General features: G+C 45.3%; 1 protein-coding gene across 12 annotated transcripts in view; it reads left to right on the top strand.

The window, feature by feature from the left end:
- The window catches only part of cplane1 (ciliogenesis and planar polarity effector 1), a 73,905-nt gene that overhangs the window by 41,323 nt on the left and 8,113 nt on the right, over positions 1 to 24,469 (top strand). For 7 of the 12 annotated variants that reach the window (XM_061847735.1, XM_061847727.1, XM_061847726.1 and 4 more), the window contains 33 exons: positions 180 to 348; positions 465 to 600; positions 708 to 827; positions 1,916 to 2,148; positions 2,218 to 2,321; positions 2,414 to 2,570; positions 2,639 to 2,742; positions 2,813 to 2,995; positions 3,995 to 4,238; positions 5,383 to 5,562; positions 6,654 to 7,390; positions 8,336 to 8,529; positions 9,250 to 9,330; positions 9,406 to 9,573; positions 9,660 to 9,815; positions 10,438 to 10,669; positions 10,758 to 10,888; positions 10,986 to 11,203; positions 13,010 to 13,177; positions 13,259 to 13,400; positions 14,373 to 14,470; positions 14,559 to 14,708; positions 14,812 to 14,923; positions 16,323 to 16,578; positions 16,690 to 17,661; positions 17,757 to 17,905; positions 17,983 to 18,053; positions 18,140 to 18,186; positions 19,506 to 19,773; positions 19,843 to 20,181; positions 21,971 to 22,450; positions 24,109 to 24,284; positions 24,360 to 24,426. In XM_061847735.1, coding sequence (XP_061703719.1) covers positions 268 to 348; positions 465 to 600; positions 708 to 827; positions 1,916 to 2,148; positions 2,218 to 2,321; positions 2,414 to 2,570; positions 2,639 to 2,742; positions 2,813 to 2,995; positions 3,995 to 4,238; positions 5,383 to 5,562; positions 6,654 to 7,390; positions 8,336 to 8,529; positions 9,250 to 9,330; positions 9,406 to 9,573; positions 9,660 to 9,815; positions 10,438 to 10,669; positions 10,758 to 10,888; positions 10,986 to 11,203; positions 13,010 to 13,177; positions 13,259 to 13,400; positions 14,373 to 14,470; positions 14,559 to 14,708; positions 14,812 to 14,923; positions 16,323 to 16,578; positions 16,690 to 17,661; positions 17,757 to 17,905; positions 17,983 to 18,053; positions 18,140 to 18,186; positions 19,506 to 19,773; positions 19,843 to 20,181; positions 21,971 to 22,450; positions 24,109 to 24,284; positions 24,360 to 24,426 — 6,954 coding nt within the window. In that variant the 5' untranslated portion in view covers positions 180 to 267. The remainder of the gene's footprint in view (positions 1 to 179; positions 349 to 464; positions 601 to 707; positions 828 to 1,915; positions 2,149 to 2,217; positions 2,322 to 2,413; positions 2,571 to 2,638; positions 2,743 to 2,812; positions 2,996 to 3,994; positions 4,239 to 5,382; positions 5,563 to 6,653; positions 7,391 to 8,335; positions 8,530 to 9,249; positions 9,331 to 9,405; positions 9,574 to 9,659; positions 9,816 to 10,437; positions 10,670 to 10,757; positions 10,889 to 10,985; positions 11,204 to 13,009; positions 13,178 to 13,258; positions 13,401 to 14,372; positions 14,471 to 14,558; positions 14,709 to 14,811; positions 14,924 to 16,322; positions 16,579 to 16,689; positions 17,662 to 17,756; positions 17,906 to 17,982; positions 18,054 to 18,139; positions 18,187 to 19,505; positions 19,774 to 19,842; positions 20,182 to 21,970; positions 22,451 to 24,108; positions 24,285 to 24,359; positions 24,427 to 24,469) is intronic. The other 5 variants (XM_061847736.1, XM_061847739.1, XM_061847734.1 and 2 more) reach the window with 4 other exon arrangements.

Raw genomic sequence — 24,469 nt, 5'->3', positions numbered from 1 at the left:
TGTGGCTGTTTGTCTCTATGTGTCCTGCGATTGGCCGGCAACCACTTCAGGGTGTACCCCGCCTCCTGCCCGTTGACAGCTGGGATAGGCTCCAGCACTGCCCGTGACCCTCATGAGGATAAGTAGCAAAAGAAAATGGATGGATTATTCAGTATCAAATCTTGTTTTCTCCCCTTCAGGAGGCCCTCCGTTGACGCTTGGAAGGAAGAACGCCAATGAGCTTTTCCTGCTGGCATCGTTAAACACCGACAGCGTCCCGCCGCAAGCATGGAGCTCAAGCTGGACGTCATTTTGACCTCCAGCATCAAACGAAAGAAGCCATGGCCACGTTTCTGCTGGCTTGGACAGGTACCGGAAAAATGCAAACCATCCCCGTGGTCCGGGAAATAATCACGTTGGAACGTGAGAAGCTTTCCGCGGGGATCGAGGGTCATTTTTTGAATTTTGGAACCCGGGTGCCGCAGGAGAAGGAGTGCGTCTTCATGGTTGACGACAAACGGATCAGCGAGATCAACATGGTGTCGGGTCGCACCAAGAAGAAGACGCCCAAACTTCAGCCTTTTCTCAACAACGTGGTGACCATGGCTCCCTCGCACAATGGTAACTTTAAACGTCATGAGTCAAAAGTGGACGTTACTTCACACAAAAATAATAAAAAAAAAAAAAACAAAAAAACAGGAACTGCCATTTTTTTGTGTGTTTCTCAGGGGTTTGGTTCTGCGGACTTTTAACCTCAGGGGAGCTCTTTTTATGGAACAAGGACAAGGACGTGCTCAGGACCGTAGCGGCTGTCCCTGAAGTTGCTCAGATGATTACTGCTATTCAAGGTTAGCTTCTATAAGTATGGGTAATTTTTCATACGTCACCATAGTGACATATTTGATTGACTGATTGATTGCGGTAGAAATTAATTGAAGAGTTTTGTCGTTCAAGAATGACGATCGTTTTATGTAGGTGCAACTCAGTGAATTAGAATATGATAGAAAAGTTCATTATTATTGTATAAAGTCAAAGAGTAAATTATGTACAGTATATATGTATTACACAGATATGATCCTGTTGACGAGCCACATGAAGGTGATTTATTTACCGTAATTTTCGGCTGACAGAGCGCACCGGATTATAAGCCTCACCCAGTACGTTTGTAACGGAAATACCATTTGGTACATACATAAGATGCACCTGTGTAAAAGCCGCAAGTGAAAGATGGTACACAGAGTTTTCAAAGTTTTAATACCTTAGCTTAGCTTAACATAGCAACAACACGATAGCACGAACAGGGCTGGTTAAAAAAAAAAAAAAAAAAAAAAAAAGCCACGGCTGCTACATAGTAGCGTCATGGTAGCACAGCACTAACAGCCAGTAAAAAAAAAAAAAAAACACAGCATATACCTAAATCACTGCGATATGGCAAAAACATGCTAGCGCAGTGCTAATGCTGGGCCAGCGCTAGTGCCGGGGCTGATCCCAGCTATCATTGGGCAGGAGGCAGGGTACACCCTGAACTGGTTGCCAGCCAATCGCAGGGCTCATCGAGACAAACAGCCGCACTCACAATCACACCTTGGGGCAATTTAGAGTGTCCAATTAATGGTGCATGTTTTTTGTGGGGGGATGTGGGAGGAAAACGGAGCGCCCGGAGAAAAACCCACGCAGCCACGGGGGGGGAACATGCAAACTCCACACAGGCGGGTCCGGGACGGTGGCTCAGTTCTGAGGTCCTGGGTTTTATAATAAATATTTATTTGTATTAAATTCATATGTGCGTGAAATAAATTTATCTCACACAGTAGTGGATCGTTGGAAAAAAATGACTCCAACTGAAATTAAACAGTAAATCGGCCATTTTGGTTTTAGAGCAGCAATTTTGAGCCAATTCCACAACGCGTACTTTTATTTAAATATTTTTAAACAGGAAATGGCGGATCGCCATCCATCCACGTGTCGGGTGACGGCACGCGTACGCTGCTGGCCACCAAACTGGGGCAAGTGTTCCTATGGGAATGTACGGACGTGGAGGATTTAGCGCTGGGCCACGAGGGCTCGGTCAAAGGACGCTGGGCGCAAATACAGTCGCCGCAAGACAACCGCCTGCCCACGTCGAAGGACAAAGAGGCGTCGCAGTGCGGCGTGTTCGCCAAGAGCCAGGTTTGGACGCGTCGCTGCGGGTTCGGAGGGTGCGGACCTGACGTCGTGACCCCGCGGTTTCGATTTCAGGTCGTGGGGGATGTTTGCTTATCGGCATTTGTGTTCACCTCTGCGAAGAAGCTAATCGTTACCTGCCTTAAAGTTCAGTGGACGGGAGACCGTCTGAGTTTCGGGTAAATGCGGATGACCTCCCCCCGCTCGGAGACGGCGCCGTGCGTCCCTAATGACGGACGATAACACATTTTTTTTTTTTTTTTTTAATTAGCACATCGGGGTACAGCATACAGTGGGCCACAAAGTCGTACCCCATGTCGCGGCTCAGCCCACCCTGCCAAGGAGTCAAGTCCAGAGGGGCGCTGGTGGTCGGCTTTTCCCCCGACGGGCAGCTGCTGGCCGTCGTCCTGAACCAGCGGCAACCCAAAGTGAGCGTCTGCGCGTTCCTCTTAAAGCGACGTCGCTCGGCAGTCTGAACGTTTGTTTTTGAAAATAGGCTACGCAGGTTCTGTTCGTGAGCACGCAGAATTTTGTCTCCGTGTCAAGCGGCCTCGGAAGATGCGGATGTAAAACGGAGCAGATCCCGTCCAAATACATAAGGTGGCCGAACTAAAGGAAATTGATTTAATTTACTGTATAACTTGAAAGCATTTTACATTTTTTTCTTTAGGTCATATTGGGTAGGCGGTTTGAGCTGGTCACATGACAGCCTTTTCCTGGCCTGCGTTCTGAAGAGAGGCGCCCTTCTGGTCCTGGTTCGCCTCGGCGGGCTCCTCACGCTAAACAGCTCGGGTTGCAAGACCGACTTTGGACCCGCACAGTTCCTTCCCCTTCACCCACTGGTCACTTACCGGTCGGTCTTCATTATAATATCTCGCGTGATGACCCTTTTAATATTTGTCGGTCGGTCTGTCTTTTTTCCATTCGTTGGTCTAGCGTCCCTTGATTAGCCATCAATCCATCCCATCTGTCATCCTTTTTTTGATGAATCACTTCATCCATCCAAATACAGTGATGCCACGGTTCTCGACCGCAATCCGTTCCAGAAAACGGTTCGAGAAGTGATTTGTTCGAAAACCAAATCGATGTTTCACATTACAATGAATTGAAAAAGAAATAATGCGTTCCAAACCTAAAAAATTAGGCTTTTAAAGTTTTTTTTTTTTTTTTTTTAGCTTTTGCTCATAATAAACTGCATGGTAGAAATACATGTATAGTTTAAATACTTTATATCATAAAATAATTTAATAAATATATTTATTTTTTGCTTGAAATGTATGCTTTAGTAGTAGATAACCCTGGGCTGGGAGTGCATTGCTGTATCCGTAGCGACCCGGCCCCCAGCCCAGTAAAGTTTTTTTTTATGAACAAAAACGAGCCTTTTATTATTTCTTGGTTTGTCTGTCTTTTTTCCATTCGTCCATCTTGTGTCCCTTGATGAGCCATCAATCCATCCCTCCACCCATCTGTCATCTTTCTATGGATGAATCGCTTCATCCATCCAAATACAATGATGCCTCGGTTCTCGACCACAATCCGTTCCAGAAAACGGTTCGAGAAGTCATTTGTTCAAAAACCAAATCGATGTTTCACATTACAATGAATGGACAAAGAAATGATGCCTTCCAAGCCTAAAAAAAAATGGGCTTTTTGAAACGTTTTTTTTTTTTTAAATACCTTTTCTTGATAATACACTGCATAGTAGAAATACATGTATAGTTTTCTCGCGGATTATGTTATTTCCGGGTTTTGTCACGGGTTTTTGAGAACCGATTTGTTAAAAAAGGGGGACGTTGGAGAACCGAGGCTTTACTGTAATTGATGGCCTATTTGTTGTTTTTCCACCCCGCAGGCCACCCACCGAAAGAGCGGATGCCCACCTGTCCAGCTCCAGCGTGTCGGCGCGGGACGCCATGCGGCAGCGCTACTCCGTCGCGTGGCACCCGCGGCTCTTGTACTGCATCGTGTCAGACGGTTACATGGCCACCGTGCTGAGGGTCCTCGACAGGCCTTCCCCCGCCATGTTGGTGAAAGCTCTGTTGGACAACACCAGTAAGGAGCTTCAGAAGGCTTGCCAGCTACTGGAAAGGTCCCAGGTACTCAAGCAAGAACTTTACACACAACGCTATATTTACATCTTTTTGCATTTCAGTGCACTTTTACCAGTATCCCATATTTTCCATGGCCAAATTCCCAAAGCAATGGTGACATTTTTGCAAATTTTCCCGATGCTTTCACATTTGTAAATCGTATCGGAGCTGTCCAGTATGAAACTGTTGAGCTCATTCGGGACAATGGCACTTTAAAGCTCCACTGTCATGCCTACAAACATTATAAAATAGATATTGTAATGAGAAATACGTATAACGTTAGCCGAGCAGTAGCTGGCGAGCGAGCCCACACGGAAGCCGCCGCCGGCGAGCGAACCGTTTCCGGCGACCAAGCCGTCGCTGCCAAGCAAGCCGTCGCTGCCGCGCGAAGTGAGGTGGTCGGTGGGGGGGAGAGCCCGGGCAAACCACCTCCCCACTCGATTCACCTCCACGACGGGGCTAACGCCAGGCCGGCAATCCACAAGGCCGTCCGACGCGCACATCGACACATTTAGCACCCCTGACTTATGTCCGCAGATCTTTTTTTACATTCTGAGAGGATTACGCCCCCCCCCCCCACCCCCCTCCCAACTATTGTTTATTTTAGTCTCTATACACCTACCTGTCATTTGGAACCCACGAAGCTCTTATCCTTTGCACCCGTCCAATCCATTTTTCACGACGAACCGGGAAATGTACGAAGAGCGAATCCATCCTCCCGAGTGTTCGAGCAATATCCAACAATCCAACAAGCCGGCATTTTGGCTAACACAAAGGAACGACGAGCTGCCTTCCAGCAGGTAAAACGCATATAAACAGACGAGCCAGCCTGAGTGCGCTGCTGCAGTTAACATCACTTCCCGTTTCCTGTTGAAAACAAATCCCCTCGAGAGGATTAGAGTTACAAAAGCCATATCAAAATCATGTTTTGTGGTGAAAAAAGAGATCGGTCCATTCCGGCTGCCTTTTTTTCCCCTCTCATTAATAACGTAAAAACTAAAAATCATACATTTCATGACAGTCGACCTTCAATTACTCAGGTCTGTACTTATTTAGCAATATAAATTTTTACTGGATTATTACCAGATTGTAATTGTCAGTCCACAGAAATGGCATGTTTCTCATTCACGTTTAATTTTGCTCCCGTTAGATGTACGCGAGGACCCCGATGGAATCGTACCGCAGCCTGGACGCCAAGTCGTTCGCAACGAGCGGGCCTCACCCCGCAGACTCCGTCAGATCTTCGGCCTTTCACGAATCCTCCCTGCCGCTCTTTCTGCAGGACCAGAGCTCCTTCAGTGGCACCAAGGAGATGTTTAAAAGAATTCAGGTCTGTTCAAAGCAAACGTTTGAAACGGTATTGTGCCGTGGCGGTTGCACGCAAACTCAAACACTGGGTGTTACCCCTCCCCCCTTCCCCCAATATTGCATAACTTGAGTAATAACAGGTCCTTACATATGCACACATACCATAATTCCGGGCCTACAGAGCGCACATGGTTCTAAACCTCACCCACTCCACTTGTAAAGGAAATACTATTTGATACATACATAGGCCGCAGCTGTGTAAAGTGCCCACATTGAAACAAAAGATATTTATTTAACGCTAACGCTAGCGCCGGTCAAACGCTAATGCTAGCGCCGTGCTAACAGGGCCGTTAAAAAAAACAAAAAACAAAAACATACTGGTAAAAATCACTGGGACGCGACAGGGCGAACAGGACCCGAGAAGGTAAAAGTCACTTCCTCTGCACATATATTCCACCGGTCTCACTCTTACTTTTTCTGCTCAAGTGCCCCCTTGTGGCCATTAGAAAAAAAAAAAGCACAAATTAGCCGCATAAACCGCAGGGTTGAAAGCGTGTGGAAAAAAGTTGCGGCTTCGAGGCGGGAAATTATTGTACATACATACGAAGAGGAACTAGTTATTAAAAATGCTCGCAATTCCCAACGATATTAAATGTGAACACAATTAGCAATTTTGATATTTTAGCAAGAACCTTGGATTGCTTTTGCAGGCCACATGAAATATCGTGGTGGAATGAATTAAGCACTGTACCATATTCTTATATCATCATGTGATTTTATCTATCTATCTATCTATCTATCTATCTATCTATCTATCTATCTATCTATCTATCTATCTATCTATCTATCTATCTATCTATCTATCTATATCTATCTATCTATCTATCTATCTATATCTATCTATCTATCTATCTATCTATCTATCTATCTATATCTATCTATCTATCTATCTATCTATCTATCTATCTATCTATCTATCTATCTATCTATCTATCTATCTATCTATCTATCTATCTATCTATCTATCTATCTATCTATCTATCTATCTATCTATCTATCTATCTATCTATCTATCTATCTATCTATCCATCCATCCATCCATCCTTCTTTCAGTCCTTCTTTGAGGACGACTCCGATGTGGACGGCCCCCCTCCCGGCTCGCAGCTGTTGGACAGCGGACACTTGGAGTTTGCGTCCATGTTCGACACCCTTCACGCTTTGGACACGGAGACAGACCACGATCACGAAGAGGACTTCGAGCGGGTCGTGCGTCGTCTCCGTCGGGAACTCGGCAAGATCCAGAACGGGCTGTTGACGGCGTGGGCTCTCTGCGTATCTCTGGGGGCCGCGGTGGAAAACCAAGGCCACTTGCTGGAGTGCACCGTTGTACGCGCGGCACAGCTTGCCGCTTTGTTCCACTCGACCCCAACTGGTGCTGCCCACCCGGGAAGAACCGACCACTCCAGTTCTGCCCGTATCCTGGAGCTCCTGAAAACACTTTTCTCATTCCTGCCGTGGGACAACGCTCACTTGGACGGGCTTCCCGGCCTGAAGCTGGCGGTTGAGCTCAGTAAGCGGATCGTCCACCTGCTGCTGGAACCGCCGCCAGAGTCCTGCCCGTCGGGTTTTGTCGAAAGACTTTCCGGAGCTGTGCTCGTCCTCCGGCTGGCCTCTGACGCCCTCGACTGCGCTTACAGCTTTCAGCGAAGGACCATCTGGTCCTCATTGGAGAAGGACCCTCAAGTCTCGGCTTCAGATGTCCACCATGTGCCACTCCTGCAGGACTGTGGGGGGAACCAGTCCGGATTTGTCCATCAGGGTCTGCCACTACCCCACCGACCATCCAGCAGGTTGACCTTTTCATTATCAGAACTGACTATGAAGACCTCAACCAAGGGGACGTATTTGCACCCTAGTGTTGATGATTATTTACCTTGTGCATATGCCGTTTTTTGGGAGGGTGAAATTATTTTACTATCAAGTAAAATTCATGCATCTACAAACAAAATTGAAAAATAACACAATTGTAATTTAAAAAAAATTGGTATTAGTATATATTATGAGTGCTTGTCCATTTTTTAAAAATCTACAATGTTGTTTTTTTTATATTGATATATATCATATATATATATAATATATATTAATATCTGACTGGCAACCAGTTCCGGGTGTAGTCCACCTTTTGCCCGAAACTGGCTGGGATAGACTCCAGCTTTCCCGCAACCCGAGTGAGGATAAGCGGCTTGGATAATGACACGATTTATTAATATATATAACATATAATAATAATATTAATCACTGTAACTTATTTACAACACAATGTTTCAAGATACATGCATATAAACGGTGATTTGAAGGAAAAAAAAAAAAGTTAAATGTAAATGCAAAAATTTGCAGCATGGTTGATTATGGTTAGCATGTTTTCCTAACAGTTGCAAGGGAGTTAGCAAGTGCTTCCTGTGCTTCTGTGTTTTTTTTTGTTTGTTTTTTTTCTGGGTATTTTAGCCTCTTCCCACATCCTGGAAATATGCACATTACATTTATTGAAAACTGGAAGTGATCTCTACGGCACGGAGGATCAGCTGGTAAAGCGTCAGCCTCACTGTTGAGGTCCCGAGCTCAATCCCGGCCTCGCCTTTGTGGAGTTTGCGTGTTCTCCCCGTGCCTGCGTGAGTTTTCTCCGGGCACTCCGGTTTCTTCCCATTAATTGGAGACTCTAAATTGCCCCTGGGTGTGATTGTGAGTGCGACTGTTTGTCTCGATGTTATGTCAAATGTTTTTCACATGACCTCCAGACTGTTTGGAGTGTGGGAGTGGGTCTACAAGGTGAGCCAGAAGTACAAGGAAGACACGCGAGACCTGATGGAGGACAAGGACTGGGAGGAAGGAGACGAGGAGCACTTGTCAGCCGTCGTGTCGGAGATCCAAGCGGCTCTGGAAGCGACCGGACAGAAACTCGAAGAGGATTCCGCGCAGCTGAGTCACAAGGGTAAGAAACATTGCAGGCCCAAGTGTCGGATTTCACCATAACATAACATATTTTCCCACATTTAAATTGGGGGATTTTTTTTTTTTCTGATTTAGTGAAACTATCGTTGAACCTTTTGGCCATTATTCCAAAAGATATGTTTGATTCAGCTCATCAAAAAAAAAAAAAATATATATCTCCAGTCAAGCATTGTTGCAGCAGCATCATGGGGAACTCAGGCTTACATAAGGTGGATACAAATACATAACCATACATACATAACCCGCATCACAAATACCTGGCATTCATGACGGGGGTATCCAGACTTTTTTGTATGCGCTATATATATAAATCATATTTAATGTTTGATACACCATTAATGTAGCATATTTAGATTATATTTAATAGGCTCTGCACCATAAATGTAGCATATTTAGAGCATATTTGCTACAATTATGGTAGCATATTTAGATTAGATATATTTATGTGTGCTTTCGCTTTAGTTGTATTTATTTATGTTTGGACAGACATGGGGGCATATAAGTCCCCAATCTATGTATTTTGGTTATGTTGCTTTGGGTGAGAAGCTTGGCGTTGACGCTGAACTCCCGACGGATACCTGATAAGTTTCAAATTCATACCATCAAAATTCAGGAGGCCTGATTCCAGTCACTCTCGAGCTAAAAAAATTTTATTTGTGCCACTTTAATCGTCCATCCTAAATATGAATCACCTCTTCAGGTGAAGAACTATTCCTGTGTGGCATGTACCAAGACAGCGCGGAGACGTGGCGGACTGAAATTTGGGAAGAGAGTCGAAAATGTAAGTTATATTCATTTTCAAACGGGCAAAGAGTTCTGTAAAATAGTACAAACGTGTGTGTCTCTTTCTCTCTAGTAGGTTGTCACCGCAGCGCCTTCCAGGAGACGCGACTTTGTTTGGCTCTTCTCTACAGCTTCTTGTCCCAGTACCAATTGAGGGAAGCCATGGAGTTGGGAGAACACATGGCCCACTTGCTGCTGCACAGCGCCGGGTACCATAATAACCGCACGACTTGCACATCAGGTGAATTAAAAAAACATTTTAAAAAGTCCGGAAACAAACGGCAAACTTCGGCCGAGGTGCTCAAGAGCTAACGTTGCGCTCCGCAGCCGACCCCCTCCTGCCGACGAACCTTCACGACGACGCGGCCGTCGCCGTCATTCAGACTCTGGCGAGGTTCATGGCGTCCTATTTTACCAATCAGCCGCTCAACATCCCGCCTGCGCACCACGTGGCCGTCCTGCCTCCGTTACATCTACCTCACGGTTTGTGCTGAAAATGACACTCACAATAAAGCCACGTATGTGTACAAATGAAAGTGTGACAGATTTTCATTTTTACATGTTAAAAATATGTCACAATTCAATTTTAGACTTGGATCAAGCATCCGAAAATTAGAAAACAGGCCAAAGTGGGCAGTTTGAGTTTCATTTTCAGTTGCTTGTGTTTACATGATCTGGAAGTTTGGTTTAGTTTGTTAGTTCGAAGTGTGGTATTAGTTCCAATAATTTCTGATTTAAAGAAAAAAAGAAAAGAAAAAAAAAAAAGAATACTTGAAGCCCTAATCTGTACTTTGTCTGCATAACAGTATTTTGCTCTTCCGTATCTATCTATCTATCTATCTATCTATCGATCTATCTATCTATCGATCTATCTATCTATCTATCTATCTATCTATCTATCTATCTATCTATCTATCTATCTATCTATCTATCTATCTATCTATCTATCTATCTATCTATCTATCTATCTATCTATCTATCTATCTATCTTATAATATAATAAACATTTTTGAATTTAGATTTTCAATTAAAAATGGGTAAAGAAAAAAAAAAAAGAATGATTCAGAGTGGCACAATCACACCTTTTTCACCTCTTCTGGCCCAGGCACGAACGCGGGGCGCCTGGCGCCGCTGTGCCAGGAGGCGGCCGCCCGAGCGGTCCGCCAGCAGAACATGTCGGAGAAGTGGACCGTGGACTACGCCCTGGACCTCCTCCTCCTCGGGGGTCTGCTCCCCGAGACGGCGTGGCTGGCGTCCAAGCTCGGCGACTGGAAGACGGCGGCCTCTCTCAGCCTCGCTTACGTGTACTACTGTGCGGGCCACTTGGACTTCACTCAGTGAGTGTGTGATGGAATGTTTATTTTTTATTTTTTTGGGGGGGGGATCATTTCACATTTTTTTTTTTTTTTTTTTTTTTTTTAACAGGCTCAACAAACTAGAGCTTCAACTTCCAAAAAAGTTAATCCCTGAAGGCATCTTTGAAGCGGAGTTGCAGAATCTTCTGGACGACGACAACGGAGAGCGCAGTGATGATGTCACTGATACGAGAGTTACGGGTTTGTGAACATTTTAATTTAATTTAACATTTACTAGTCACGCGGAAGATTTGTAAAATAGTTATGGGACACGTGTCTATTTTTTATTTTTGACTAGACCCTCTGGAAGGACAAGACTTGGATGCATTGCAGGGGTCTGCCCAGGAGATACTAAAGGCGTCGGTTATTGCTGGCGTGGACGTTTTAACGTCGCCGTTGACTTCCTTGCTGGAGTCGGCCAAAGATTTGTGCTCGGGTCTCTCGGCTTTGGTGCACAACGGCCTGTACTTGCCGTCCCCGCCTCTGTATTGTCCTCAGCCTTCCCCGAACACGCAGGTACTCCGTGCAAAATGAAACATTCATATTGAGCTTGAGCCTCAGCTCTTCAAACAACATTTTTCTTCACGTAAATCTGACTTTCGATCAGAATCTTTTTTCACTTTAAAGCAAATGACGGATAAGTCATCTCATCTTCCACCGAAATATTTTTTTTTTTCTTTACAGATAATGTTCAGACCACTAAAAGCTTACTAGAACATCAGAACTTTATATGGGGCTTCAATCAGAGGCACTTTAAATGGTGGCAGATGTGTCTTAATGCGATAATTCTGAACATACTCGAGGGACATTTCCGACAGCGACCTTAAGCTCCGCCCCCTTATCAATTTCCCGCAAGCTTTCGAAATGGCGATCGAACAGAACATGTTTGAAGTCGATTCTCTACTGCGTATTCCAGATAATATTGGGCTATGTTTTTTATTTGCCAAATGCGTCAGACTTGTCCAAGAGAGTTCTACAGAGGGGTCTCAACTATACACGGAATTAAGATTTTGGACAGAGCAGGACGCAATGTCAGAGTTACGGTCAAAGGTCGGCGATCGATGCAGAACAAATATTTGACGCCTCACAAACTTTGTATTGAAATCCAACAGGATAAAATAGTGGAATCATACAGCGCGTGTAAAGTAGGGTGAGTGCTTTTTACTTGGAAAGCTCACGAGTAATATCATTGTAGTCATTAGAAGTGAGTGGTTGTATTAATTTGACTTGGACCGTCATGGAACCCAGCGCTCTGTCTTAAAAGTCTGATGTGTTACAAATAGGAAAATGGACATTTCTCTTGCATGACATGGCGCATTTATGGATCACTAACCTGACTCTTCGGTATAAAACATAACACACTTCATTCAGCAGGTCAGTGATACACGAACAAAGTGAAAGTCTTTGTTGATATTGTGCACATTTAGTTGTACGTGCGCTCTTCCGTGAGCCTTAATCCATCGTAGACACTTCATCAACTGTGTTTTGGGCTTTGGAAAATGAATGAATCTATCTATCTATCTATCTATCTATCTATCTATCTATCTATCTATCTATCTATCTATCTATCTATCTATCTATCTATATATCTATCTATCTATCTATCTATCTATCGATCTATCTATCTATCTATCTATCTATCTATCTATCTATCTATCTACCTCCCTCCCACTCTCTCTCCATCTATCGTCTCCATCTCGTATCGTTTTCTATCTATATCTATCTATCCATCCATCCATCCATCCATCATCCATCCATCCATCCATCCATCCATCCATCTATCCATCTATCCATCTATCTATCTATCTATCTATAATATAATAAACATTTTTGGATTTTGATTTTCAATTAAAACCGGGTAAAAAAAAACAAAAAAACCTAATGATTCAGTGTGGCACAATCACACCTTTTCCCCCTTCTGGCCCAGGCACGAACGTGGGGCGTTGTACGTGCGCTCTTCCGCGAGCCTTAATCCATCGTAGACACTTCGTCAACTGTGTTTTGGGCTTTGGAAAATGAATCAAGCGGGCAGATTGTGAGCTAGCCGGACATCTTTCATCAGAATTGCACATTGAGGACCATTTTCTTTGTAACATTAACTTTTCCAAGCGCCAGCTACTGACAACCAACATTGCTTGTGGGACAATACGGCGAGAGGGGCGTGTCAAGCCAGGGGTTAAAACATTGCGGCTATCTGATTGGCTATTACTGTCCGAGTGATTGACAGGTCGGAAAGGTCCATTACCATTGGGGGTGGGCAGCGGTGAAAAAGGGTTTTGTCTTTACCGATTGTCGTGACCTATATTCCCACGTTGCCCTGAGGAGGATCCGGTGGGGACGGCGGGGCAGCTTGCAGAGGTGGCGACGCGCCACAAAGTGTCGGGCGTCCTCCAGAGGATCCTGCTGCTGCTCAGGTCTGCTCGATGCTGCCACCCCGCTGCTCAGTGGTACGTCAGAAACCTGCGACGGGCCCACCATCTATTACACAAGGTAGCTTTGAATGGTCTTACTTTGGAATAAAGTAGAGCATCTTAAAACTGATTATTAATTTTGTTTAATTTTTTTTTTTAGATCAAGACCAAGTATGCGTACCCTTCATTCCCCAAAGAGGAAAAGGCTCTCCCAGAGGACCTGCTGAAGTTCGTCTGCCGTGGTGGATTCTTCAAAACGGGCCACGGCAAAGATTTGGACCCTAATTCCACTCAAACTATCAGTGAGATGCCGCTCGTCACCACATAAATCTGACATATCTGCATTAATAATGTCTTTTTATTTCTTCGTGTATTTTTTGATTTTGAGTACAAAATGCATCCTCGTCCTATTTTTGGGGGAGAATAAAGGCAACATTTTCAGAATAAAAGGCATCATGCTTGAGAAAAAGGTTTAATACTGTGAGTGTAAAGTTGTACGATTATACCTTGAGATATGAGGAACTTTTTAAAAAAATTTGATTTGCATACAAAACTGCGATATGAGTACTATATGTCGGAAGTTAAAACAAACGGGTCCCCAGAATCGTGAGGCACGTATGATAACCACTCGGCCACCGTGCCGCCACTGTTGTATTCATTACTTTTTATTCAAGTATGACATGACTACTCTTACTAAGTTCTATTTTAGATTCTGTTTTATTCTATACAATTCCAGTTTTAGTATCTTGGGAAAATATAAAACTTTATTCTCGCAAGATAAGAAAAAATCCATCTCTTCGTCTCAGAATGTAAAAAAATTAATCTATTCTTGTCAGATTCCTTTTTTTTTTATATGACTTTATCCCTATAACATGATTACTTTTCTGTGTTTCTCTTGAAAAATGATCACAACATTGCTACCTTTTTTTTTTTTAATGAGGCAACTTTTAAATTCTACGGAAGCGTGTTACTGCCACACCAAAAAAAATGTCGCGTTTCACATAATTATCTGATGAGTTTCAATGGAGAGAGAAAAAGGTCGCGTTTCACATAATTATCTGATGAGTTTCACATAATTATGTGAAACGTGACTTTTTTTTTTGGGTGTGGCAGTAATACGCTTCCGTAAAATTCCCGTTTCATAGGCGTGCACATTATTTTTAAATGGCATTAGGGCGTCCTCGGGAAGAAAAATCTCCGCGTGAACGGGTGAACCTAAAATGTTTTAAGGACCCCCTGATGTAGTTTCTGCTCCTGCCGTTTTCTTCCTCGAGTCTGTTTCAGGGAGCTGTGCGGTTTATGCTGGATGCTTCACGTCAGGGATCGGCTTTCTCTTGCCTGCAGGAGGTATCAGGCTGCCAGAATGCAGCCGGTATAACATTAATATTGGATTGCATGTTGTTATCTTTTTAACTGTTTATGGCCTGAGCATGTCAGTTTTGTATTTGTGTCGTTAAAAGGACGCTGACGGTTCCCAAGTGCATTCATCCTGCCTGGACGCTCTCCTCTGGGCCCATCGCTATTTGCCTTTCTGTCACTTCCTGAATGCTGAGGAAATCCTGCAGGACCTTCTGCTCAGCTTGCTGGCCGAATTGCCACCCCTCGATTTGGTGATTTAAAAAAAAAAAAAAAAAAATCCCCTAATTTTCCTCCCACACAAATGAAAAAAAATAATAAAAAAATAAATTGATATCTTGCTGATTTTCCTCTTAGGTGGCAGACACGCTGGTACTTGCCTTCCCGGAGAGAGAAAACTCTGTTAGAGTTCCACTGAGGGAGAAGTACAAGTTGCTGCTGCAGAGCTTGAGGCAATGCAATGTCTTAGGTACATCAGAACCAGAATTATATATATATATATCTTCTTCCTCTTTTCCTTTCGGCTTGTCCCGTTAGGGGTCGCCATAGTGTGTCGTCTTTTTCCATCTAAACCAATCTCGTGCATCTTCCTCTCTAACACCCACAGTCCTCATGTCATCCATCAACCTTTTCTTTGGTCTGGTAGCTCCATCCTCAGCACCCTTCTACCAATATCCTCACTCTCTCGCCTCTGGACATGTCCAAACCATCGAAGTCTGCTCTCTCGAACCTCGCCTTCAAAACAGCCAACTTTTGCTGTCCCTCTAAAGAGCTCATTTCTAATCCTATCCAAGCGAGAACCTCAACATCTTCATTTCTGCCACCTCCAGTTCTGGTTCCAGTTGTCTCTTCAGTGTCTCTAATCCGTACATCAGCACTGTGTTCTAAACTTTGCCCTTCATCCTAGCAGACACTCTTCTGTCACATAGAACACCAGACACCTTCCGCTAGCTGTTCCAACCTGCTTGGACCCATTTCTTCACTTTCTTACCACGCTCACCATTGCTCCGGATTGTTGACCTCAAGGATTTGAAGTCGTCCACCCTCGCCATCTCTTCTCCCTGTAGCCTCACTCTTCCCCCTCCCCCGCTCTCATTCACGCACAGAACCAGACTTATATGCAGACCCAGACTTATATATAAAATGAGAAATTGCACTGGTTCATTGGTGCGCGTATATTTATTCATACATGCTCACAAATCATAAATGCCATTTCAGTATGCGTTTTATGGACTTAATATTACTCTCTAGCACTCTATTATGATATTTTATGAAAACATGTAGTATCAACATTAGATAGAGCATGAAGAATTAAACCATTTTTGCCACATTTTTTGCTTCAGTTCAATGTGACAAAAATGTTATAATACCAACATTTACATTGGGTACAGCCAGTCAATACATGTTGTGTATTGAAATCATTTGGACACATTTTATTGGGTTGATCCACCCATCCATTTTCTTTGCCGCTTATCCCCACAAGGGTCGCGGGGAGTGCCGGGGCCTATTCCTGCTGTCAAAGGGCAGGACACCCTGAACTGGTTACCAGCCAATCGCAGGGCACATGGAGACAATCAGCCGCACCCACAATCACACCTATGGGCAATTTAGAGTGTCCAATTAATTTATGTTTATTGGGACGTGGGAGAAAACCGGAGTGCCTGGAGAAAACCCACGCAGGCACGGGGAGAACATGCAAACGCCACACAGGTGGGGCCGGGATCGAATCGGGGTCCTCAGAACTGTGAGGCCAACGCTTTAACCGGTTGATCCACCGTGCTGCCCGATGAAAATATCAATGTTTAAATATTATTGTGAAAATGGCGTGTCAGTACAAACTCCGCTTTTGTACATTCTCTGCCCTCGAGATGAAGACAAACAGGCAGCCGGCAAGCCCGTGAAACGCGTGATCCGGTCCAAACTCAGACAGAGGAAAAAGCACCTGGGCCGCTTGCTGAGGCACCTGGCCCCCCCGGAGCTCCGGCTGTGGGAGAAAGACGAGGACACGGACGACAAACGCGGGCCGGCGAGCGCCAGCGCCAGCACGTTCACCGACGGCGGAGAAAGCGCGCAGGACACATCTGAGGGTGCCTCGCCCGACCCTCGCAACTCGTCCATTCCAAGGTAGCCAGCGTGCAACAACATTGCTGATACGGTTTCCCAAAGAGGACTGATATGAAAAATTGTGTTATCATTTTTTTTAATGGTGTGGCCTATTTTGTTGTCTTCCTACAGGGAGGTGAAAAGTCAACCAAAGAGGAGCGCTGTTCCAACAAAGAGGGCAGCTGATGATTTTGGGCGACCTTCCCTTCCAGTCGTCGGCACATGGGAGTTTGAGCTGGAGGATGACGAGTATCCCGCCTTCCTCGAGCTCTTTCTCAGCTACATGCTGGAGAAAGACGGCGGCGACAGGTCCGAGCCTCCCTTGCTCAAGTCCTTCTGCCCCGCTCTGCGCGACAGGGAGTTGCACTCGCTCACCTTCGACGTGCTCACCACCATGCACCGTCGGCAAAAAGACGGCCAGCACCCGACCAGGAAACACGGCGGCGGCGAGCTCCCGGTTTTCCGAGCCGGTTGCTGTCGCGGGCAGGCGAAGAACTTTGCAAGCCCCGAGTCGCAAACTTCAGCGGCCTGGATCGACGGTTCTGAATCCAGAAGCAACATATCCGCGTTTGCTCTGCCTAAGCTTAGGACAGCGAGCCAAATGGGTTTGTTTGGCTTCCGACGTCGGAAGGGAGACTCGCCTTCCGATAATCATCAAAGCTTCTTGCCGTTCGGGTCTTCGACCGCCACGGAAGCCATTGTAGAACTTCAACAGGTCCTAGATTCTAAATTAGAGATGCGGTTCCCAGTGCTGGGCCGGCTCCTGGAGTGGATGTTGCGCTGGGCCGACAAGCGGGTGCTTCTCGGCCATCCTGGCAAGAAGAAGAAGCCGAAAGGAGCAGGGAAAGGCGAAGACGGGATCGTCATCCGCGTCAAAACCTCCACGCCGGCTGTGCTCACATCGCTGAGCCTGCTGGAGCGCAGGTTCCTGCATCTCCTCCGGCCGTGCTGCCCGGAAGCGCGGTCGACGTTCGCCCCGGTGCCGCAACCCGAGGTGGACGTGAGGCCGGAGATAGAGAGTAGCATTGATATCGGCTACCCGAAATCGGCTAACACTCCCGTTCCTGCTCTGGATCACAACGTAGAGCAAGGAGAAGTGTCTACGTGAGTGATGTTTACGTGCGCTCTCGAGTAACAGGTTGACGATTGCTGTTATTATTTTTTATGTATTCATGTTATTCATATGTACGCCTTCGTAGGTCTGACACGGATGAATCAGAGGAACCCAAGTCCCACAGAACTCCTCTCCCCGATCAGCCAGACGACCTCAACTCGAGCTCCCCGATCCGGAGCTCCGCGTCGCAGCAACCGGGTTTTGAGGACTTGGATGTCACGCCCGAAAAAGAAGGCACGACGCCCCCGGGCAGTCAGTCCACTTGCGGCGGTCAAACGAGTTAAAACGACATTTGTGTTTTTTTGTCACAGGCAAAAGCAGCGACGACCGTTCCGAGCAGTCGTTCTCTCTCTCTAACGGGATCCTTTGCTCACCACAAGCGGTCAATATCCACCCTTTACTGTCAACTCTTTTTGTTGCATTGCAATTTTCACGTCCGCATTGTATTTTTTTTTTTTTTTTTTTCAGAGCTTAAAGCACGGAGAACTGATCGGGCCTTCCTGTTCCACATCCCTGTGAGTTATGAATGTCAAATTGAGCATATTTTAAAATTGCCACAAGGCGTCCTCAACCAAACATCCACCAACCTGTTATCTATGCCGCACGTCCTTGTCTCAATATTCACACCTACGGACAATTTACAGTTTCAAATGAACTTAAGTTGACCTCTGGTGTTGGTCTGTGGGACTGCATGCACAAGTCCGGTGTGGCAGAGAAATATGTTAGAATAGTACAGGACATGTACGAGGGCAGCAGAACAGCGGTGAGATGTGCCGTAGGTGTGTCAGAAGAATTTAAGGTGGAGGTGGGAGTGCATCAGGGATCCGCGCTGAGCCCATTCCCGTTTGCAGTAGCAATGGATAGGCTGGCAGATGAGGTTAGACTGGAATCCCCTTGGACCATGATGTTCTCAGATGATATTGTGATATGCAGTGAAAGCAGGGAGCAGGCGGAAAGGAGAGGAATGAAGATTAACCGAAGTAAAACAGAATATATGTACGTGAATGAGAAGAGTGGAGGGGGAAGAGATGGCGAGGGTGGATGACTTCAAATCCTTGGGGTCAACAATACAGAGGAATGGTGAGTGTGGTAAGGAAGTGAAGAAACGGGTCCAAGCAGGTTGGAACAGTTGGTGGAAGGTGTCTGGTGTCTTATGTGACAGAAGAGTGTCTGCTAGGGTGAAGGGCAAAGTTTAGAAAACAGAAGTGAGGTCGGCCATGATGTATGGATTAGAGACGGTGGAACCAGAACTGGAGATGTTGAGGTTCTCGCTCGGAGTGAGCAAGTGGGATAAGATTAGAAATGAGCTCGTTAGAGGGACAGCCAAAGTTGGATGTTTTGGAGACAAAGTTAGAGGAAGCAGACTTCGATGGTTTGGACATGTCCAGAGACTGAGGCGACCCCCTAACGGGACAAGCCGAAAGGAAGCGAAGAAGACCTCTGGTGAGAGAAGTGGGGTACACCCTAGACTGGTTGTCAGTCAGTCACAGGATACGTCAAGACAAGCAAGCATTTGCAAACACATTCAGACATAATTAACAATTTTGAGTATTAAACGAAGCAAAGTTGCATGTTTTTGGAATATGGGAGGAAGCTGGATTCAAACCCTGAACCGTGGGACTGTGAGATCGACTTGCGAACTTCTATTCCCCTTGCGTCATTCTGAACATGTTAAATTATCCATTTGACTAAATTCTCTGCCTGACTCAAATCCAGATGAAATTTCATACCTTGACATGAAAGCTCCTGACTTTTTGATGTTTTGTTGTAACACGACAACACAATAGCATAACAATTTGCATCATTCTTGCATTCCCTGGTTTTGCCGTCGAAGCCTCAATCAGGCCGGAAGCCATCCAGTGACCCGGGCGAGTGGTTCAATTCCCCAACTTCCCAACTTCCAGCCCCCGGCGTCCTTCCAGGCAGAGCTCCCCCGTTCGAGCCAAAGCCCGCAGCCCAACACGCCGTTAAACCATCCGAGTTCCGTGCCTCACACTCACACAGCCGGCCCGCAGGATAATTTTGTCTCCGGCCAACCGTCCTCTTTTGAGACTCCGCCAATGAGACAGCGTCTGGGTGAAGATCTGTACCGGCTGGTCCAGGTAACAACGCCTCCCCTCATTACCTGCATTCGCTTACCCGATGATTTAAATCTTATTGTTATGTTGCAGAACATCAACTACATGAGCCTGATGGATGTTTTGGGGGCTTCATTTTCCAGTCTGCAGCTCGCCCAGCAGAATTCCTACATAAATCAATCCAATGTGAACCCTTTTCACCCTTACGTGCCTTCTTCGTCTTACGCGAGCAATATCCCACCCCAACAGAATCCCCAACCTGCGCACACCCCCGCAGTCTCTCAGTCACAAATTCACGTGCCAAATCCACGAGCGAACAACCCTCGATCCATTCCAGCCTCTGCACCCGCGTCTCCCGTACACGGCACACGCGAAGGGGATCATGTCAGCAATCTTCCCTGCAATCGTAATGAGGGAGGAGGAATCTATCAGGTATGTTCGCGCGATCAATAAATTGACATTTTCATTTTCAGGGATTCGTCATAGTTGTGTTCACACAGGAGGAAATTTACATCTCGTCTGACCACAAAAATGAGTCTACCAGTCCCGAAGCCCGTTTAATTTGCCTATATGAAGATTATTCGCTATATCTATTATGAATAGATGAACAAAAGATATCTGTATTTTAATATTTTAGGATGATTGCCACTTGCAGAGATCCTTCAAATGTGAACTTGTCCTGAAAATGTTGTTTTATGTTGTAGAAATGTGTACGTGAATGTTTGTTTATCTATAGAGTTCGTGCACCTACGTCATCAAATCACGTGACTTTTATTTACGTCGCCATATTGACGGTCAAGCTAAACATTGCTCGATGCTAAGCTTGCTTGGAGACGACAGGGAAATCTGTCTTGTCCGATACCGTCAGACATTTAGAAGGTGAAAATAAACGACGGTACGTGGAAAAAATATATAAACTCTGCATCGAGGATCCGTATTTAATGCAGAAATTGATGTTTTTGCCGATAAGAAATTGGATGGTTAATTCGCTTCCGCTTGTCTCGGCCAAGTGGACACACACATAGATCCGGTGAGTAAGTCGTCGAGATTTACACGGAAAAGTTTCAAAGCGTATAAAAGTCCGGATGCGTACGAATAATTTGTTGCTGGATCTGTTCTCATCAGGAATAAATCCCACAACGTGACGGGTTTTGACGGCTCGTGAACGCAGAAGAGTGTTCGGCGACACGATGACCTTTGTCGGAATCTATCGATCATTTCAGCTAGTATTCAACACAAATGCCAATATTTAAATAAATGACCCCTGGTTTTACACAAACTCGCATTCATTAACTATGATTTGGGGGGTGGGGGGGACGGAGTCGTCTCCATGGAACGTACACGGAAGCGATGGTGGCCACACCTAATTTATGTAAACCTCTGTGACAGTTTTTTTTTTAACATGTATTGTTGGCATTATAAATACTTCTTGGTAATTTGAGATTGAGAAGAATAATTCCTACCTGAAACAAAGCGATCGCTACACAGGCGTGTGCGTATTTTGGTCGGGCACCATCCATCACTTTGAATTGCCGAAATCCATCGATATTTTCTGGTCTTTTCAGCTGGTATTCCATAGAATGATCTCTTTGAATATCCCCCTCGTCTGTCGTGACAACCAACAGCACAACAGCTCTCGGGTATTGTAAATATTCTCCTCCGGTACAACTTCTCCCGCAATGTCGAGCAGCTCTGTTTGACCGGCAATATGGCGCGGTGAAAACGGTGACGTCACGTGCACTACAATTTGGGTATGACCCCGCCTCTCGTTCTCGTTCACACCCCACAAAAGCAGTTTTCAGTCTCGCCAGAGCGATCCGGGTCAAGTGTGCACGTTCGGACGGACCTGCGCGTGCTCAACAAGGCCCGTGTGGAGATTTATAGTCGTTAATCCAACTTCCAGCCGCACCGCGTCGTCGTTTCCACGCTCGCATTTCTGTCTCTAAGTGGCCCGATTATTGCATTTCCCCCCAGCGGCGTCGCGAAGTCGTCATCCAGTGTGGAACTACTTCATAATGCGAGCGCACCTGCCCGTTTAAAGATGACGCGAGGTGACGCTTCGTTTTTGTCACGTTGATGTTGACACGACTAATTGAATGTGCGCCACTTCGTCCCACTCGCTTGTGCTTGATTGCGGCCACTCGTCTTCCTTTTATTGTCACGAGTCGTATTTGAGCGAATGACATTTGCCTTTCTTTCTCTCGTTTTTTCTTTCCCACAGGAATTCCAGCCCCTTTCTGTGCAAGCGGAGTCAACAGACGTTCACTTTAAAGAAAGCGCGAGGTTCATCCCGTCCAGCCAAGGGCTTCTGATCACCTCGAACGCAAATACGACAGCGCCCTCTGTCGGTAACAGTAATACAGACCCGTCCTCCCGAGTTTGGGGTCTCAAGTTGCTGGACCTGGACGGCGGTGGGAAAAGTGACAAGAGAAGGACTTCATCGGCCCCGAAGAGACTCCTGCGATTCAGTCGGAGCGCTCACTCGGAGTCCAACACGAGGAACTCTCATGACCACAATCCCACGTCCAAGGCGACGGATGGACTTCGTCTGCTGCACTTGCTGCCCGGAGCCCGAGGACACATCGACCTCCCCAAACTACCCTCGCGACCTCCTCCCCCCAAGCGCTTTTTTGTCCCCACAATGCCGCTGGTAGAAACTCACAAACTCCAACTCCTGCGGATAGAGCCCGAACCGAGAAAGGTGAGTGTTTTACATAGGACCTGGATATAAAAAACATTCATAAAAAAAAAAATGGGGCTGAGCCAAGAATATGTGGGTTCCACCGTATACCCCCCTAAAATTCACAGAGGGGAAAAAGATAAAATAGAGAGGGGGGGAAAAAAAGGTAAACATAGGTCTGAGTTAACTATATATATATATATATATATATATATATATATATATATATATATATATACTATTAGAAGTAAATATGTGCTACCAGGATTTGAATTTAAAATGCCGCAGAAAACATGATTTGAAATTGATGATGTAAAGTGATCACATTTACAAGCATCAAGTTCATACTGAAACCAACTATATTACTGTTAGGTGGACACTATTTGGCAGTCTTCAAAAGCGTATGTAATTCAATGGTTTTTTTTTTTGTTTTTTTTTAATCATAGCAACTCTTCAAAAATGATCGTTGACATTATGCACACCCACGATGTGACTCATGAATTTGTTATTGTTTGACAATTCAGTGATGGCTGTCTGACTAGAATAACGGCTTCCTACTGAGGGTCATTTTGGCAAGTTCCCTAGTAGGATTTGGTCCAATTTCGAACCCGAAATTTGCTCAAATTGGCTAATTTACCTATTGAAATTAGAGTGTGAGACTTTTTTGTGTGCGTTTCCACTTATGCTAAACACGTCGATCCAGTTTTGTGTTGGCTGGTGAGATTGGGGTCATTTTTGTTGTTGCTCTTTGCGGAAACCTCTGCATATTTGTGCTAAGAAAAACAAATTATATGAGCAGGAGCGTCATTTTTTTCACAGATTGTCGCCAATAGCAGAAGTACATTGAATTGATTGTAATCTGATTTTTATCTGAAGCCGCATTACGGAAGTAAATATGTGCCACATGGATTTGAATTTGACACGCCACAGAAAATAGGATTCGAATTTGAAATGTAAAGTGATCATATTTTCAATAGTCGTATTTCAGTGTAACTTTTCAATGTTTACAATTCAAGCGGCTACAATTCGCTGTCTGAAATTCACCGTCTGTGCCACCAGGCGGGGTTACTTCAGTTCACAGCCAAACAGACAGCCAATCCGGTTACGCTTTCTTAGTAGGTGACGTCACGTGACTAAGAAAGCGTAACTGCGATTGGCTGGGTGTTCTTCCTGGTGGCACAGACGGTGAATTTTCGACAGCAAATTGAAGCCAGTTGAATTGTTAACATTGAAAAGTTACACTGAAATACAACAATTGAAAATGTAATCACTTTACATTTCAAATTTAAGTCGTGTTTTCTATCGTAATTCAAATCCTGGTGGCACATATTTACTTCCATGTGTACTCGACTCTGTAATGTACATGAGTACAAAGGAATGCGCACTGTGAATTACACACAGTACAAGTTTTGAAAATGTTGCACACGTGGGGGAAAAAATGCTCACAAAATAGATTTTTAATCATTTGCATAATGCTCTTACTGAAATGGAAAAGTAAACTATGTTGCCATAACTTTGCTAAGATTGTGAATGAACTAACAAGAAATAAAAAATTAGCGAATGATAAGAACTGGAATAAAAGGATTTATGCAATAATGCTATTAAGTACTTTCTTAACTTCCCGTGACTGCCGAAGGGCATCCCTCAATCTTGTCAACTTTTTTTTTTTTTTTGCACAGATGCCCACCCCGGCGCCGAGCTCGGTCCAAAAGGCCCGCCTTATCTCCCTGGAGGAGCTGGCCGTCTTAGTGGCGGGGAGGCGCAACTCCGAGGAGGCTCGGCTGCAGCTCCTCCGCGTCAACGACTCCGGTGAAGCGCACCGTGGCGCCGCGGCTTCTTCCGCCTCCAGCAAGAGGCACGATAACCTCACGTTGATATCGCCCGATGTGTTCTCACCGTGGCCGCTTTGACTGGGTGCGTTTGATTACAGGCAGAAGAGGAGGGAGAGGGCGCCGAGGGCAAATCCGCCTAATGAGAACATCACCACCACGCAAGAGGTACAGTAGAATATTTGTTTTATATTCAGATATTCTCATTAAT

This window comes from Syngnathoides biaculeatus, chromosome 17 (genome assembly GCF_019802595.1).
Source record: "Syngnathoides biaculeatus isolate LvHL_M chromosome 17, ASM1980259v1, whole genome shotgun sequence".
In the NCBI taxonomy this organism is placed as follows: domain Eukaryota; kingdom Metazoa; phylum Chordata; class Actinopteri; order Syngnathiformes; family Syngnathidae; genus Syngnathoides; species Syngnathoides biaculeatus.
The sequence above is the reverse complement of the archived record's forward strand: the minus strand, read 5'-3'. Positions and strand labels throughout refer to the sequence as shown.